Here is a 17,434-nt window from a genome sequence, read left to right on the forward strand (position 1 = left end):
GGAATCCAGAGGTGTTGCCTTCTCCCGTATTTCCATTTCTCAAAGAGAATAGCCCTGAAGCTCCTGGAAATTGGCTACAAATTAGGGATTACAACAAAGGGTTCATTGAGTAAATTACAGTGTATTCATTCAATAGAATATTATGATGCAACCATTATGATGATACTTAATAAATAATTGATAATGACATGGGGAAAGACAATACAATGTTCAGTAAGACAGCAAAACAAAATGCAGAGCCACATAACCACGTTACATAATTTCAACAATTACACATAAATATACAATCATATATGTGGAAACATGACCAAGGTGTAAGGTATAAAAATATTTTATTTTTTTACAAATAGATGGGTTACAAATAACTTTTTATTCTTTAGATTTTTTTCTAAGTCTTTTATTAAATTTAATTCATCTTTATTATTTTTCAGAATAAAAAATAATCCAAGGTAATAGAGGGGGAAATTATTTCCAAGTTAAAATAATTTAAAACATGTTAAGAAACCTGCTTTTACAATTATAGCTCTAGGATTTGAGTAGACCCACTATGTGTGGGGACACCTATCATTAGTAATAATCACACTTTCTTCTAGGGATCATCAGGAAAACTTTTATAACTGATGCCACAAGGACCCTTGAGAATGTTCAGGAACACCAGGCACCATGTTCTGTTCCATGCAGTCAATCCAGATCAGGATCTCAAGGGCAGAGCAGGCAAAGGAACTGAAAAAATGACTTGATACCCAGTTTTAAAAAATTGACTGTATTTTTTTTTACAGTAGTCTTCAATATACAGAAGACTTCGACATTAAATGTACTGTTGGATCCAGAGATGAAACAGAAACCAGCAGGTAAAAGTTATTGGAGAGTTCAGATTTCAGCCTGGCACAACTTTCTCACAGTCAGAGCTCCTGAGGAGGCCAGCTCCCCCACCAGTCAGACCTCAGTCTGAACCTGGAGGATCATCTGTGCAGGAGGCTGGTGAGGGGATGGTCACCGGCAGCAGACAAAAGCTGTGGTAAATAACATGCAAGCTTCCTACCCAGGTATGGGACCCTAAGGTTTCAGACTTACAAAGTTGAGATTTTATTTGACCAGGTAAGCAGGACAGACATGACTCCTCCCACCATACAAGTGAGGAAGTTGAGACTCACAGAGATTAACTGAATGTCCAAGTCATACAGCTAGAGCGATGACAGAACCACTAACTTCAAACCAATGCTGTGAGCACCAGTATATGCACTCAAATACCAGGGTGTATGTATAAAGCCAGGATACCAATAACTCTAACAAGGATTCGGGAGACAGACTCTTGAGTTGTAAGCAGGAAGGAGAAATGGCAATTTCTTCCTCAACCTTTGGCCTTTGTGACTGGATTACAGTTTGCATCTTGTTTCATTCAGCACCACAGTTTGCTAGGAAAAAGAGTCACGGCCGAAGCCACAGTCCAAGGCAAAGCTTTATTCTCTGAGAGGCTCTCTGAATTTTCTGTGGGGCTCAGAAGACGTGCTCCACGCAGCAGCCATACTTGTCATGACTGGGTCTGAGGCTGGGGCAGGAGCTGCTGAGACAGGAAGGGAAAGGCCGTCTGAACTTCCGCCGGGATAAAGACATGCTTGGTTGCTGAGTGAGAACATGAGCTGCAAGGGAAGCAGACGCCTACTGCCTCTCGTTCTAGGAAAACTGCTGTGCTCCCAGTTCTGCAGCTCCTGAGGAAATACGTGAAGCATTCCTGCCAGAGAAAACCCAGCGGCACAGAAGAGGACTGGGCAAGGAGGGGTAGCCTTTCTCATCCTTGGTTTCTGGCAGTTTGGCCCCCGACTGTAGTTGTTGTTATTGCTGTTGTTGCCGCTCTACCACAAATGGACATCATAGCGAGCAAAAAAAAGAGAGACAGAGAGAGAGAGAGAGAGAGAGAGAGAGAGAGAGAGAAAGAGGAGAAAATTCCAGTAAAATAAAACTGGGAGCATTAGACAGGTAGACAGGTTTTCATTTTTTTTTCTTTTCCTTTTTTTTTTTTTTTTTTTCAGATAACTATCATGGCATTAACACTGTATTAACAGCATACTCAGCATTCCAATTTCTATGATTGGTGATTTCATTCAAGTGAGTTCTAGGAAGAAGTGAAAATCATTCCAGTTAACGTTTTTTGAGCACGCATCATGCAACAGGCACTCTGCTAGAGCATTTCCAGGTGTTGAATCATGTTAGTCTCTTGAAGATCTTCTGAGGTGGCTAATATCACTGTGCTTACTTTACAGATAAGGAAATACACAAAGAAATTGCAGTAAACTGTCCAAGGTATTATTCTTATAGCCCAGGGGAGGAAACTGAATGCTCAAGGAAGGTTATGTGACTTGTCCCAAAATTTCACAACAAATGAAGGACAAATCAGAACTAAAACTCCAATCTTCTAGATCAGAAGACTGATGATCTTCCCCCAACCTAAAAAGAATATCCTGGACCAATGCTCACAAATCATGACCATTAGCATCTCATGAAACTTCCTGGCTCATAGAAACTTCTTGAACAAACTCTCTTTGAGAAGATGGACATATATAATTGAACCAAAAGTTCAATGGACATCTACAGTGAGTCAGGCCCTCACTCCGTGGGATGCTCTCATAGCTTATGGGAAGCTGACTCGGGAAATGGTATTTTTATCTCCTTATTTGTGGAATGTAAGTGCCATATTTGAGACCTCAGAGCCAGTGTACAGCAGAGGATGAATCTGACGTTAAGTCTTTTGACCCTGAGCCCAGGCCTCTCCACTTCACATCTTAGATTACCTCCCCAAATGGAAGAGACTTCTTGAAACAATGCAATCGCTAAAACCATTTAAACTTGAATCTTAGCCACTGTGACCTTAATAGAATGCTGTTAAAATTTTCTCTAAACGTCTTAGCCTTTAATAATTAATTAAATTGAGCTCATAAATAGGATAATCCTGACTCTACTACAATGAGGTGTTTTAGTCTCCCTCATATAATTTTACTGATGTCTACGATCACTTTCCACGAAAGTAACTGCCCTTCTCAAAGAAGCGAGTTGACATCTCTACGGTTTGGTCTCCATGTTACCTTCTCATAGACCATGAGGAACCCAAAACCCAGAGATGAGGTAAAATTGGTAGAGCCAAGCCTTTCCAAAAAGAGCCTCTGGAGATAGAGATAGAGCTATATCTACATCTATACAGAGAATGAATATGTATCACACAAGCAGCCACTATGGTAGGAATGAACTCAGCCAGCCCTTACGAATTAGCAATTCCACAGAGATGCTTCCAGTGAAGCTCTGAAGTCAGCAACATGAAGTCTGTAACACCAAAAGAGTGTAAAACAGCAGTTTTCAGAAGAACTGAACCTGAGCTGGAAGCCAACTACACATACTAGATTGGCAAGGGGCTCAGCAGACCGAGATGCTGGGGATACAGAGGTGCCAACTCTTGGAACAACCTCACCATACATTCTGAAATAGAAAATAATACCTCCTCAGATAATCCATCAGTGAAAGAAAGTCCCTGCCATTACCTAAATAGCTCTGATACTTTTAGTTGAATATTGCTATTAATAGAAACCCACCAAATTCAATCAAAAGTTGTGTTTTCTACAGTCAGGCTGGTTTCTTAATTACGTTTTTCCACTAGCCACATTCATAACTTCCACAGGGAATGAAGCATTAAAAGTCAGTGCTCTGAGGCATTGGTCAAATCACGAACAGTCACATATTCTCTATGCTCTTTATACACCATTTCTTATACCCTCTCAGTCTCCCACATCAAGACCCCATTCCAATCTTAAGTTCTCTCCTGAGATGCTTAAATGAAGGATAACTTCGAGGAGGCAAGACGTGAGAGAAGAAAATCAGCAGTGAAGGGGCAGGCTTCATTTCTCATTCATTAATTCATTACAAATTAAATAAACAAACCTCTCACTTCATAGTATCCCTAGGACACATGTTGGTAGAGAGGACTGACTGATAGTTTACTGTGGGGGGTTGGGGGGCAGAGGACTCTGAATGGCTCCCCCATTTTATTTTTTATATGTTCATCAAAAAGACACATATGAGTATAAATCTCAAATTACAGAGCTCAAATAATTCACAAATAAATATAATTTGGAAGAAATTAAAAAACATAATGCTGAATTAAAAAGGACATAGAATTGAATTCCACTTACATAAACTTTATATGAAGTACAAAAGCAATTAAAACCATCCTATGGGGCTTCCCTGGTGGCGCAGTGGTTGAGAATCTGCCTGCCAATGCAGGGGACACGTGTTCGAGCCCTGGTCTGGGAGGATCCCACATGCCGCGGAGCGACTAGTCCCGTGAGCCACAGTTGCTGAGCCTGCGTGTCTGGAGCCTGTGTTCCGCAACAAGAGAGGCCGCGATAGTGAGAGGCCTGCGCATCGCGATGAAGAGTGGCCCCCACTTGCCGCAACTAGAGAAAGCCCTCGCGCAGAAACAAAGACCCAACACAGCCATAAACAAATAAATAAATAAACCCAAAGTTAAAAAAAAAAAAAAGACAACTTCCATCTCGCTTACACCTTTAAAAACAAACAAACAAACAAAAAAACCATCCTATGCTATTTGAAGTCATATCAGAGGTTATCCTAGGGGAGGGAACTGACTACGAAGGGTATTAGCAGGGCCTCTGGAACGCTGCAGTGACATGAGTGCTTGGCTACATTTGTGTGTGTGTTCATTTGTGAAAATCCTACAAGCAGCGCAGTGATGATACTTTTTAATGTACAATTACCTTTAAAAAACTAAAATATCCATAGTAGGAAGAAGAGATGGACAGGAGTCTTTGGGGGAAAAAAATGTAAAGTCTTCTATGAGTTAATTTTTTTCTCTGGGAGCAGCTTTGAGAAAGCTGTTGAGATTACAGTCATGAGCTATGCACTGACCTAATTTAGGTACACCATCCCTCACATTTACACGTATATACCAAGGTGACTGTGGATACGGCGATGTCGTTCCCTCTATCACATACCATCACACAACCTAGGGAAGCGACATTGCACTAACAGAAAATGACAACCGAATTGTCATAATCACCCCAACAGCCACACTGATTCAGGCCACAGGCCCAAGAAGATGACAGGATCACCCATTTCCATCTTGTGCAGAAGCAGCAACATCACAAATATCAAGCAGAAACTGTCACAACCATGCTAGTGACATTCTACTGTGAAGAGATGAGAGAGCAAATGTTTAAGATTTAAGGCGAGTCTTTATCTGTTTGGGAGCTCAGATTCTTTGGTCCACTCAGAGACACGATGCTTAAAAGGAAAAAGGAAATCAAACATGATATTTAAAGACTGTTAGTCTGGGTCCCAAATGGCATGGAGATGGAGGAGAGTCTAAAGGAAGAATGATCGATCACATATTGTTACATGTACTAAGAACCACTAAGATGGACCTAATTCTCATAAAAAAGAGGGAAAACTGGGTATAGATAACCTCTCCTCTTCCCAATCATCCCTGGCTTTGCAAATTCCTAATCCTGGATAAATAAAGGCCAGCTCAAATACGAATTTCTTATAAAATCATTCCTTCCTTCTCCCAGGAGGGTTAGTTGGCTCCCCACCCATTTTTGTTCTCATAGTACTTTTCACAATTCTTATTATGCTTATTACGCACTTATCACTCTAAACTGCAATTTTTCTGTTTGTGTAGCTGTCTATTCCCACCAGTATATGCGACCTCAAGGGCAAAGGCTACATTTTAGTATGTAGCACAATCATTTAAAATGTTTTAATAGCTTTATCACAAAAGGAATACATACACATGGCAAAAAATTTTAAAACAGCATAGACAAATATTAAAGGAATGGTTAAAAATCTCCTCCCCATGATCTAGACCAGTGGTCAGCACACTTTTCTTATAAAGGGTCAGATAGAAAATATGGTCTCTGTTTTCCGTACAGAAAATCCAGAACGAACTTTTTGGCCAAACCAATACAACTACTCAACTCTGCTGTTGCATCATGCACCACAAAAACAGATGATATGTAAAAATGAATGAATGGGGTTGTGTTCCAATAAAACTTTATATGTTTGTTTGTTTATTTATTATATGAAACTAAGATTTCCGGTAAAGCAATAGGACTCAAGATGGTGTGTTTTTCCCTAAGAAAAACAATGATAATTTTAACAATATAGGAAATTCATAAATAGACCTACAATTATATGGTCAATTGTTTACCAAGAATGTTACAAAGACAATTCAAAGGGTAAAGGATACTCACTTAGAAGCAGGGGCCTGAGGATCTTACCTGAAGGTAGTTTTGTTGTCAGTAAGAGAGCCCACTTCAAAATCCCTCCACCCACTGGACAAAATACAGGGCAGGTCAGGTGGAGATTAGAGACAGAATTTCCAAGTCCGGGTGACAAATGCCCTTTTCATAATTCTAATTGAGAGTGGTAGGAAGTGAAGGACTAAACCAAAGACCTTTTACTTTCCAAATAGGCAAGCCCTGAATCAGATGGACCATGAGTTTGGGTTCCCACATCCTCCGTCATTCTAGTTAGGGAACGTGACCAGAACCCTCAAACCTTAGGCTCTGGGAAAAACCTGAACGAACTTTCTGGCCAACCCAATATTGTTCGCCAAATACCTGATAACATGTCTCAGTAGCCCTATCTTAAGGTAAGTGTCCATGGTGTCCATGCTGCCTCTCTAGGGTCAGCAGCCAGCAGGGAGAAAGCAAGTGGCAGCTTCCACACATCTTCCAGGATAACAAGCTGGAGACAATACACATTAGTGACGCTATGTGAGTCATTCGCAGGGATAACTGGAGGTCAGGAAGGAATAAAAAGGGCCAGGGACCTGAGAACACGGTGACTTGGAAAGAGGCACACTTAAGATTTTTCCTCTCATGCCAAGACTTCTCCCTACCATCACTCTGAACTGACTTATAAATTCTCTAAGGAACCCCAAAATAAACCCATACACAGGGGTGGCGTGATCCAGTAGAAAGAACTTTAGGGCCAAAGTTAGAACATAACTCAAATCTCAGATGTGTCACTGGTCAGGTAATTTAGGGCAGCTTTCTTAACTCCTCTGAGCCTCGGGTTTCCACAGTATTAGAACAGAGATAATACCTACTTCACAAGGTTGTTGTGAGGTCTCAATTAAATAACGTAGTGATATTCTTCAATGTGCTTACAGAGAATTGCTCAAAAAATATGGTGATTTTTATTATTGTTGTAAAAAGTCAGCTTCTGTTATCATGTAGATAGCACATCTGGGTGGAGCAGAGTTGCCAGTGTTCAGCAAACTCCTCTCTGCTTTATCTGTAAAACCCCCTCCACCCCCCATCTCAATTAGATACAAGTGCAAAAGAAGGCACTGATGACTCGTTTATAATGGTGGGCACTTAAAATAACCTTTGTATCAACAGGCAATGGCACCTTGCTGGCAGTAAATCTTGGCAATGCTGTGCATGGTCACTTTTTTTTTAACATCTTTATTGGAGTATAATTGCTTTACAATGGTGTGCTGATTTCTGCTGTATAACAAAGTGAATCAGCTATACATATACATATATCCCCATATCTCCTCCCTCTTGTGTCTCCCTTCCACCCTCCTTTTCCCACCCGTCTAGGTGATCACAAAGCACTGAGCTGATCTCCCTGTGCTATGTGGCTGCTTCCCACTAGCGATCTATTTTACATTTGGTAGTGTATATGTGTCAATGCTACTCTCTTACTTCATCCCAGCTTCCCCTTCCCCCTCCCCGTGTTCTCAAGTCCATTTTCTACGTCTGCATCTTTATTCCTGTCCTGCCCCTAGGTTCTTCAGAACCATTTTTTTTTTAGATTCCATATATATGTGTTAGCATATGGTATTTTTCTCTTTCTGACTTACTTCACTTTGTATGACAAACTCTAGGTCCATCCACCTCACTACAAATAACTCGATTTTGTTTCTTTTTATGGCTGAGTAATACTCCATTGTATATATGTGCCACATCTTCTTTATCCATTCATCTGTCGATGGACAGTTAGGTTGCTTCCATGCCCTGGCTATTGTAAATAGAGCTGCAATGAACATTGTGGTACATGACTCTTTTTGAATTATGATTTTCTCAGGGTATATGCCCTTTTTAAAGGCTAATAATGACCCACAAATCAACCTGGACCAAGCAACTTGTCCTAAAGCTCAGCACATGTAATTTGTATAGGTTCTCCAGTGCCCAATCTCCACGCTTCTCCCCAACCACCGAGGTCCCTGATGGACAGGAGTGCAGGCTTCAGCCAAAACATAAATTCTGTCTCAAACCCACGGCAGAAAAAGCCTGAGCAAGTCCAGGGATCAGTGGAATGCTGTGTCCTAAGGTTTAGCCCCTCTTCCTCCAACAACTGAAGTGTAAATCACACAGGTAATCCAGTGGTGCCTGTCTCATCTCCCACAAAAAGTTGGTAATAATCATATCTGTCCTTCTAATCTCTTAGGACTATGATAAAAATAAAACTGAAGTAATATGACAAAATTCTTCAAAAGTGAGTCATTTCGAACAGTGCAAAGGTACATTACTGATTTAAGTAGTATAAAAACATTCAGCAGATCTCAGCAGAGAGATATGAGACCTTTTATGTACATGTAAAAGTTCATGTCAGAGCATTCAGGTCCTTTTATCCCTACCTACACTTTAAAACAAGCTCTGTTCTTTCACTGTAAACCTTGAACAGCAGGATTTCACCTCTGTTTCTCGCCAAGGTTTTAACTATTGCATCCATCTGATCTGAGTAGAGCCCCCCCTCTGCAGAAACCATTATATTCTGAGGAGTCTGGCTCCTCCTCACACTTCTTTCAGGCCATCACCTATGGCCACTGCAGGGATGCTCTTTGTCCAGTTTCCCCTCTGGAGACAAAGGTGTAGTCTCCATACTTTCTAGAGGTATAGGACAATAATTAAGATACACAAAAAGGCAGGTCACAGAATTTGCATATAAATTTAAAGACATAAAGCAACGTGGCAGTCTGGGCAGCCTGGCTGAGGATGTCTCTGACAGAGTTTACTAAATAAATGACAGTCTATTTTTTTTTTTTTTGAAAACTGTGTTTGAGAAAGAAGTCATAATAAAAAAAAAGCTACAACATCCAAGATGAGATTTAAATGTGCAAATAAGGGCAATCAAATCTTTAAGGGATGGCACAGATTTTTTCCTTGGCATAGATTTTCAGTTTCTCATTGGGCATGCAATATATCTATAATCATTCAAAATTGAGGTCACAGATTAAGAAATTGTAATCTCTTTCCTCTCCACACTTGCCCTTGCGGTTCTTTTGCCTACCATGTACTTAGAGTCATCTCAAAACTCCCCTTTTAAAGTCCTCACTACTATTCATGGTCCAATGCAAGCATCACCCTTGCCATGAGCCTTCACAACCATCCCAGCCAGAAGGTTCCCGTCTCACCTTTACTTCTTTAGCAGTTTTGCCATCAGATGACAAGGATCTTCTACTGCCTCATAGGAATGTTCATAACTTTTTGTACCACTTCACACACACCTTTTGATCAGTGCCTGGAACAAATTAGGTGCTCAGCAAATATCTGTAGAATTAAAAGTCGATAAGATAATTTATATAAGGTTGTTGGCTTGTCCCTGGCACACAGTTTGTACTCCCTGAATGTTAGCAATTATTAACATCATAAATAAAGAAGACACTCCATGTATTTTGTGCCCAGTTATACTCTATTCATAACTCTAAAAATGTGAATCATTCCCAGAGTCAATATTTAATTATCTTTTCTAGATGGTACCAGCAAATTTCAAAAAGGGGTTAATTTCTATTCTTAAATTATGCATTTTGTAGCTAGAGATTCCATATTTGCCAACACAAAGATGATGTAAAACAAACTACTACACCTTTATATCTTACTGCAAATACCCGTACCTGATTTAAATAGTGGCATTCAAATTTCAGGCATTTCTATAAATACATATGTATATGAACAACAGGGACACACCTAATCATGTGAAACGTAAGATTTGCTCACTCTCAAGTCAAGGGCATAGATCAATGTGTCACCTTTATTTCCCCAGAACTTGACTTATAAGTACAAAGTGTTCAACCCTCTCAAGTTGAAGACACTAAAATACTGTCAGACCTGGGTGGACAGTCAGAGGAACAACCATCTATGCGTCATCAGAAAGCAGACAGCAGATAGTCTCCCTATATTAAAGACAGTTAGTAAGGAGATCTGAGATTCAAACCTAAGTCCATCTGCCTCCACATCTTATGCTTTTTTTCCTCAATAGCAAATAGCCTTCCATGCCACACTGCATTTGCATTCTTGATCAGGACCAGAGCCTTGATCAGAAAAGGAAAATATAAATTTGCTAAAGTTTTGCTAAAGAAAGCCAATTCTATTAAAATTTCAAAGGTCAGGTGAGGGCTTCCCTGGTGGTACAGTGGTTAAGAATCCACCTGCCGATGCAGGGAACACGGGTTCGAGCCCTGGTCCAGGAAGATCCCACATGCTGTGGAGCAACTAAGCCCATGTGCCACAACTACTGAGCCTGCACTCTACAGCCTGTGAGCCACAACTACTGAGCCCGCATGCCACAACTACTGAAGCCTGCACACCTACAGCCCGTGCTCCGCAACAAGAGAAGCCACCTCAATGAGAAGCCTGCGCACGGCAAAAAAGAGTAGCCCCTGCTCTCTGCAACTAGAGAAAAGCCCACGGGTAGCAACAAGGACCCAATGCAGCCAAAAATAAATAAATAAAACAAATAAATTTATTAAAAAAGAAAAAAGGTCAGGTGAAAAGATCTTACACAAATGATCACTAAACCCAGTTTTCACAGCCAATGTCAAAATAAAATCAGATTTTGTTGTTAACACAGAAATGTATTAAACAAGACCAGATCTCAAAATCTGCCCGTGACCCTATGCTCAATATATCACCCAATTGTTCATTTTAAGACTCTCTAAAGATGAAGTGGGGGAACAATGAAGTCACCTTTGGAACTAAGGAATGAAATGTGACAGGCACATGTTAAAAACATTCCTTTTTCACAAGGAGGTAGAGCTTCCCTAACCAGGATTTACCTCTTCTCAACCTCCTCTGAAATCCACTCAAATAATTTTACAATCTTAAAAGGTACTGATTTCTAAGTTCTACATTAAAATCTGTAAGGCAAGGGTAGATTTTGGAGTCAGATCAAAGCAGGTTCCAAATTATTCTCTGTTCCTCACCCTCCCTAACACCTTAGCCAAGTTACTTACCCTTTCTTAACCTGTTTGCTGATCTGTGTAATGGGTGTGAGAACGTGTCCCTCACAAGATTACTGTGAAAATTAAATAAATGATGACAATAAAGCATTTTACCAAAAAAACTCCCAAAACCCCCAAAACAAAAAATGACCTAGCTTAATTACCAAGGTTGTGTGGTTACATCTCAGGTCTAAAAATATCAGAAGGAGAAGACATGCAATGTCAAACAATCAGACAGTCATGCAGCATTTGATACATGCAGCATTAATACCATCATAATGATGTAAGTTAAATAGTGTATTGCAGATGACTGTTTTTGAGAAACACTGCCAGTAAGAAGGAGACGGGGGTGAGAAAACAAAATATTTCAATCATATTCAGCGTAAAAATGTGAGAAAGAGATATTAATGCTTACTACCTACCTAATAAGAATTTCATAGGGATTAATGAGCTAATACTGGTTACCATTTTGGAACTCAGTGGAAGAAAAAATAACACACACACACACACACACACACATACCCCACAAGACAGTAAATATCATCATATAAAATTAGATCATGTATAAAATAAGTTGTGCAGAAGCAGCATGTTCTTCCCCTGACAAATTATCTGCACTCAGCATCCTTGATGCCATGGGATTCCCTCATTTGGTCCAGATCTTGCACACATTTCCATCAAGAAAGGCTGTCCTGTATGACAAGGATGCAAATATCAGTACCTGGGTTTAAATAATGGCTCTCAAATTTTGGGAATTCCTCTGAACACACAAACACACACTCATAGAAGAGGGAAAGGTCTCATCATGTGCACAGCAAAAATTACATCTACCAATGGCTGCTCCAAGCAGGAAGGAGACAGGAAGGAGAGAGACGGAGGCAAAGAAGCCACTCAGAATTCTTGACAAGTTATATGGGTAGCCTATAATTACCATAAATTAATATTTTTAACTCAGGTTTTATTATAACCATTAGTCTTTCTTAGCCTTGGCTTTTAGCTAAAGATCAGACAGGTCCAAAAGATGTGTGGTGCCTGCATCCCACCTCTTTCTGGGGGAGGAAATCTAAGTGGCAAATTATGAACTTCTGACTTTGTCTTCAGATTTAGGGTTGATCAACTGTTCCTCTTAATGATTTGAGAGAAAAAAGTGTGAGGAATGGCAGTGACACACACGTGTATGTGACTTTACAACAACAATGCCCTTTTTATCTGTATCAATATATGTGATTCTGTCAACTGATCCCAACTGGCATGGACCCCAATTTACAGATGAAGAAATTCAAACTCAAATCATTATATCGACTTGCTGATGGTACGTGATAAATAAATAGGACTAGAATTCAAATCTCCATTCTTGCTTTCTATTTCAAGTCACCTCTATCTGTTTCCTCTGATTCCCCATACTCCAATTGACAAAAATAATAACTTTAAATGTTACTTTCTCCATCACGCTCAGACAGATGAATTTGGCTACATGAAATTGATTAGCTCTGTTTATGAGGACATGTACACACATACCAAAAAAGGTGTGTGTGTTGGGGGTTGGCATTAAGAAATGGAAGACTTCAGACAAGAAAGAAAGCTCACTAATTAGCAAATTTTGGGTGCTCAAACATTAACAGTCACCACTCCTATTATTTATTACAATAAGTAGCCTTACTGGACTACCACATGCCACCCATCCATGATTTGACCCACACTGTCATTATTTGGCTTGTAAGCACAAACATATGAGCATGCATGTAACACACACACACACACACACACACACACAATCTGACAATACATTTCAGTCATTTCTTAAATGAACAAGCATCTGGTTTGCCAAAGATGTATTTTTTCTCTCTCTTATTCTATCCAAAATCTTTCAGGACTAGGTAAGGGATACTCTGCAGCTGAGATAACAGCATATGTTTCTTTTTCAGAGTCCTTTGATGTGTCTGAAACTTCCCTTTAAAGCCAGAAATTCTGAATGAACTAACTGAAGAAGTGCAAAAGTTTTAGAAATTCAAATTTAAACAGGATGAATAATTTTAGTGATAATGATATTAAAGATGCGATTAAAGAAGGGAGTGAGGGCAAAGGTCTCCAGGAGCTTGATGGAGAGAATATCTACTGCAATTATTTCAGTAAACTTGTATATGAACAACATACGAACCAGAAACTGTGTCCTCAATGCCAGACATTAGGGCAGGTGAATGCTCTTGGGATAGGGCTGTCAGTACTGAGTGCTGGTATCATGATTTGCATCAATACTACTATCTATACCTATGTACCAACAGAATTCCTAATGAGCAGATATTTACTTTAAAATGTTCAAAACAATTATTTCAAAGCTAACAACGAGCACAACTCAATGCCATGTCTCTGGGAAGGTTTCTGGAGATTCTCTCATAAATGAAGGCACGGTAGAAGTAGCTGGGCTGGTTGACCTGTGCATATTCCAAAGAGTAAACGCTCAGTTTCCTGACTGAATCCCCACTTACCTATATATGTGTTTACTTTTTGTCTATCGTTGGTCATAACTTCTCAATCCCTGCTTTATGGTAGCCTAGAGAACTTTCACACACTTTTTAAATGGTCTCAATCATTACCAGAAAAGCTATTGTTTTACTATTTCTGCCAATAAGAGTTTCCCCGTTCACTGTTGACAGCTTTGACAGATTGAAGAGGTGCCCATTTATTACCTCAAATCTAAAACCTCTCCTGGCATGGCCCCAAATCACCAACTTTCACCCTTACTGACCTCTTTGTGTCCAGCAGAAGCCCATCACAGACCCCCTGTCCCTAGGTGTCAGCCTCCTGCAATCTATTCATCTCTTTCACCTCATAAGAAAAGGTCCATTTTGTGTGTGTGCGCGCTCTTCACTGCAGGAAGTCAGGCAGTGGTGGAGATCAGGGGTTGTTAATCACTGGGGTATTGATGTTTCTAGGACTGGATCACACCGGAGAACAATCAAAAATGCACAAATTGCAAAGCCCCGGCTCTACACACACACACACACACACACACACACACACGCACAGGCACAGACACACACACGCTGGGGCCTTTAGAAGGTGATACAGGCTCTCTCTGTAACTTGCAACCCCTAAATGCCAAGAAATAAGGATGGCACTAAAGGGCAATGATTGCCCATCTCAGTTCTCATCCCCTTCCATAGAGCCTATAAATATGTCATCTTAAACTTTAACTAGAGACATCAGTAAGCTTGTAGCAAGTAAAGGGGGAATCACTCCAGAGAATGTCAGGCTGCCCTAAAAGTTAACCCTATGACCCCCTCACTCCAAATACTTAACAATATCCTACTCTTTGCCTGGTCTTCGACTCCACCGGCCACTGTGACAGGAAGTAGGATTTCCGTGCTACCTCGGCAGTTTCTCTCAGGGTTGGCGCTGGGAGCAGAAGATGCAAGTCCCTGAGGGAGGGACGCTGGCACGTTCTGAGGCGATACAGCTCCTCAGGAAGGTGGGCAGAGGCTCCATTTTGCACACTCCCCCCGTCAGGAGCCTCACACCGGCTTCTCCAGCCCCCGTTAAAGCCCACCACCCCTCGCCCTTCACCTCTTCGACCCGCCCCCTCAGCACTGCTCTGCTCACCGGCTGTGGCGGTCAGGACAACGAAGCAGCCTTTGTGTGGTGGACTCCCCGCCACCGCTCCCAGGCTGTCTGTCAACCTCCGCGCCTCCATCCCCGAAATCTGTGGCTGCTTCTTCTCGCTCCGGAGCCTACGCTCCGGCTGCCCCAAGTCCCCAGGGGCGGCTACTGCCGCTCCATCTGCTCCTGCTCACGTCGCACCGCTCGGGAAGGGAAGGGGTTGCTAGGAGCCCGTCCTCGCAGCGACGGATGAGGGGATCCCCGGGGTCGGGACTCCGGTACCACAGGAACCAGCAGGAGCCGCCGCCACAGGCACCCGGTACCTGGAGGACCGCGAGCCCCGCGCCAGCGAGGAGCGCGCGCGCTCAGCCCGGCTGAGGAGCCGCCGCCGGCGCCAACTTTTCCCATCGCGAGAGCGGAGAGGGGTCTCGGACCTGGGATGGCGGGGCGGGGCTCTCCGCCGGCCGGCTGTAGGGGGCAGGCTCTCAGGACCCCAACTCCAGTCAAGTTGGGCCGCGGTGGGGGCTGGCGGGGGCGTTGACGGGCAGGTGGCGGCCGCTGACGAGGAGCAAGGCGCCACCACGCGGGCTGCAGTCTCGGAGACCGGGGCGCGGCCGCCTGCGGAGCCCACGCGTGGGGCCACAAGGGGCGGGACACGCACTCCGAGAGGGCACGGCTGCGGGTGGAGACCCCCGGCAAGCACTGCCGACCCTCCCTCTCCCGCGCGCTGCCTCTCGCCTTGTTCTCCTTCTGTTCTCTTTGCAAGTTGCCCAGATTTCCTCAACCGTCAGGACTCTCACCAGTGTCTTTGGGAAGAGAGGGATTGAGGGAGTCCTACTTTTGCCCCTTTGTCTCTGTGAATTGGCACCTCGATCTAACCCAGAGCACAGCCAATGTGTCTTGGCCTGGGAGAGACGCCAGGAGGGTACTAGAGGACATGGGGTGGGGTTGTGTGTGTGTGATAGATCAACAGATTGATCTGCCTTAGATATATCTATAAGTACAGATAAACATAGATATATTAGTTCTTCTTCCTATCTACCTACCTACCTACCCACCCACCGACCACCTACTTACCTACCCGTCCCTCCATCTCTCCGATGATGGTGATGGTATTTGTATTTAGGGGTTTCTCCATTAGTCGCCATGCTTTACTCCCCTTCTATAAAACTCATTCTGTCTAAAACCAGTCTTTTTGCATAATTTCATTTGAAATAGCACTTTGCTGCTAGCCATGTTCTGAATGTTCTTTGTGTTTACATAGGCATACACTTCCTTGTCCTCCAAAACACTACAAAGTCCTGGGGGGACTCAAAAAGGAGCTAAAACTGTGGGCTTGGGACTGTTTTGGGTTTTGCACACTATTATAGTCCCAGGGCTTAGCATAAAACCCAAGACTCCATAGGAAATCAGTAATCTAGTATATAAATAATTTGCATATATTATACAACTGTTGGATAAATTCACCAATTTACTTGTATCAACCCTCACCCTTCTGGCAGGAAGACATGCTTTCTGAAACCTTGGGATGAACTCTCCATAAAATTAGCAGTCTTTTGTGTACAAGGTGCTCTGCCACTAACTTCTGTGAGATCTCAGGGAATAACCATGTTTGGTTGCTTAAGCTTGAAAAGGAATGGGTTACGAATGCGAAACATTCTACAAAATAAGGAACCAGTACAATTAAAAAATACCAGCATCGTGAAGGACAAAGAAACTGAGGAACTGCCCTTAATTAGAGAAGGTTTAAGAAACATGGGAACAGTGGGATTTCCCTGGTGGCGCAGTGGTTAAGAATCTGCCTGCCAATGCAGGGGACACGGGTTCAAGCCCTGGTCCGGGAAGATCCCACATGCCACGGAGCAACTAAGCCCATGCACCACAACTACTGAGCCTGTGCTCTAGAGCCCACGAGCCACAACTACTGAGACCACACGCCACAACTACTGAAGCCCACGCGTCTAGAGCCCGTGCTCCACAACAAGAGAAGCCACCTCAATGAGAAGCCCGTGCACTGCAAAGAAGAGTAGCCCCTGCTCGCCACAACTAGAGAAAGCCCGTGCGCAGCAACGAAGACCCAACGCAGCCAAAATAATAATAATAATAATAATAATTAATTAATTAATTAATTTTTTAAAAAAAGCTGTGATCCTGGATTGGATCCTAGCCTAGGAAAAGGACATTAGTGGATCAATTGGCAAAATTTAAATAAGTTCTAAAAATCAGTTGACGGTATCATATCACATTTAATTTCCCAGTTTTGAAATTCCACTGAGGTTATATAAGATGTTTATATGTGTAGCAGCTAAACAAAAGGTATAGAAGAATTTCATTTTTGCAACATTTTGTCATCTGGTACTGTTTTAAAATGAAAAAAAATTGGTATGATAAGAACCTAGGGGCAGGACGGGAATAAAGATGCAGACCTACTAGAGAATGGACTTGAGGACACGGGGAGGGGGAAGGGGAAGCTGGGACAAACTGAAACAGTGGCATGGACATATCTACACTACCAAATGTTAAACCGATAGCTAGTGGGAAGCAGCCGCATAGCACAGGGAGATCAGTTCAGTGCCTTGTGACCACCTAGAGGGGTGG

The 17,434-nt window shown here is 42.3% G+C and overlaps 1 protein-coding gene across 1 annotated transcript; it reads right to left on the reverse strand.

Moving 5' to 3' along the window:
- Window positions 1–421: 421 nt before the first annotated feature.
- On the reverse strand, window positions 422–15,984 carry LOC137767194 (uncharacterized). Its single transcript, XM_068547910.1, has 4 exons — window positions 15,914–15,984; window positions 14,840–15,593; window positions 9,434–9,569; window positions 422–1,853 (listed from the first exon to the last, which is right to left on the reverse strand). Exons 1-2 carry the CDS (start codon window positions 15,982–15,984, stop codon window positions 15,002–15,004), a joined length of 663 nt encoding a protein of 220 aa, XP_068404011.1. The 3' UTR covers window positions 422–1,853; window positions 9,434–9,569; window positions 14,840–15,001.
- Window positions 15,985–17,434: the final 1,450 nt, after the last annotated feature.

Source organism: Eschrichtius robustus, chromosome 7 (assembly GCF_028021215.1).
Source record: "Eschrichtius robustus isolate mEscRob2 chromosome 7, mEscRob2.pri, whole genome shotgun sequence".
In the NCBI taxonomy this organism is placed as follows: Eukaryota; Metazoa; Chordata; class Mammalia; order Artiodactyla; family Eschrichtiidae; genus Eschrichtius; species Eschrichtius robustus.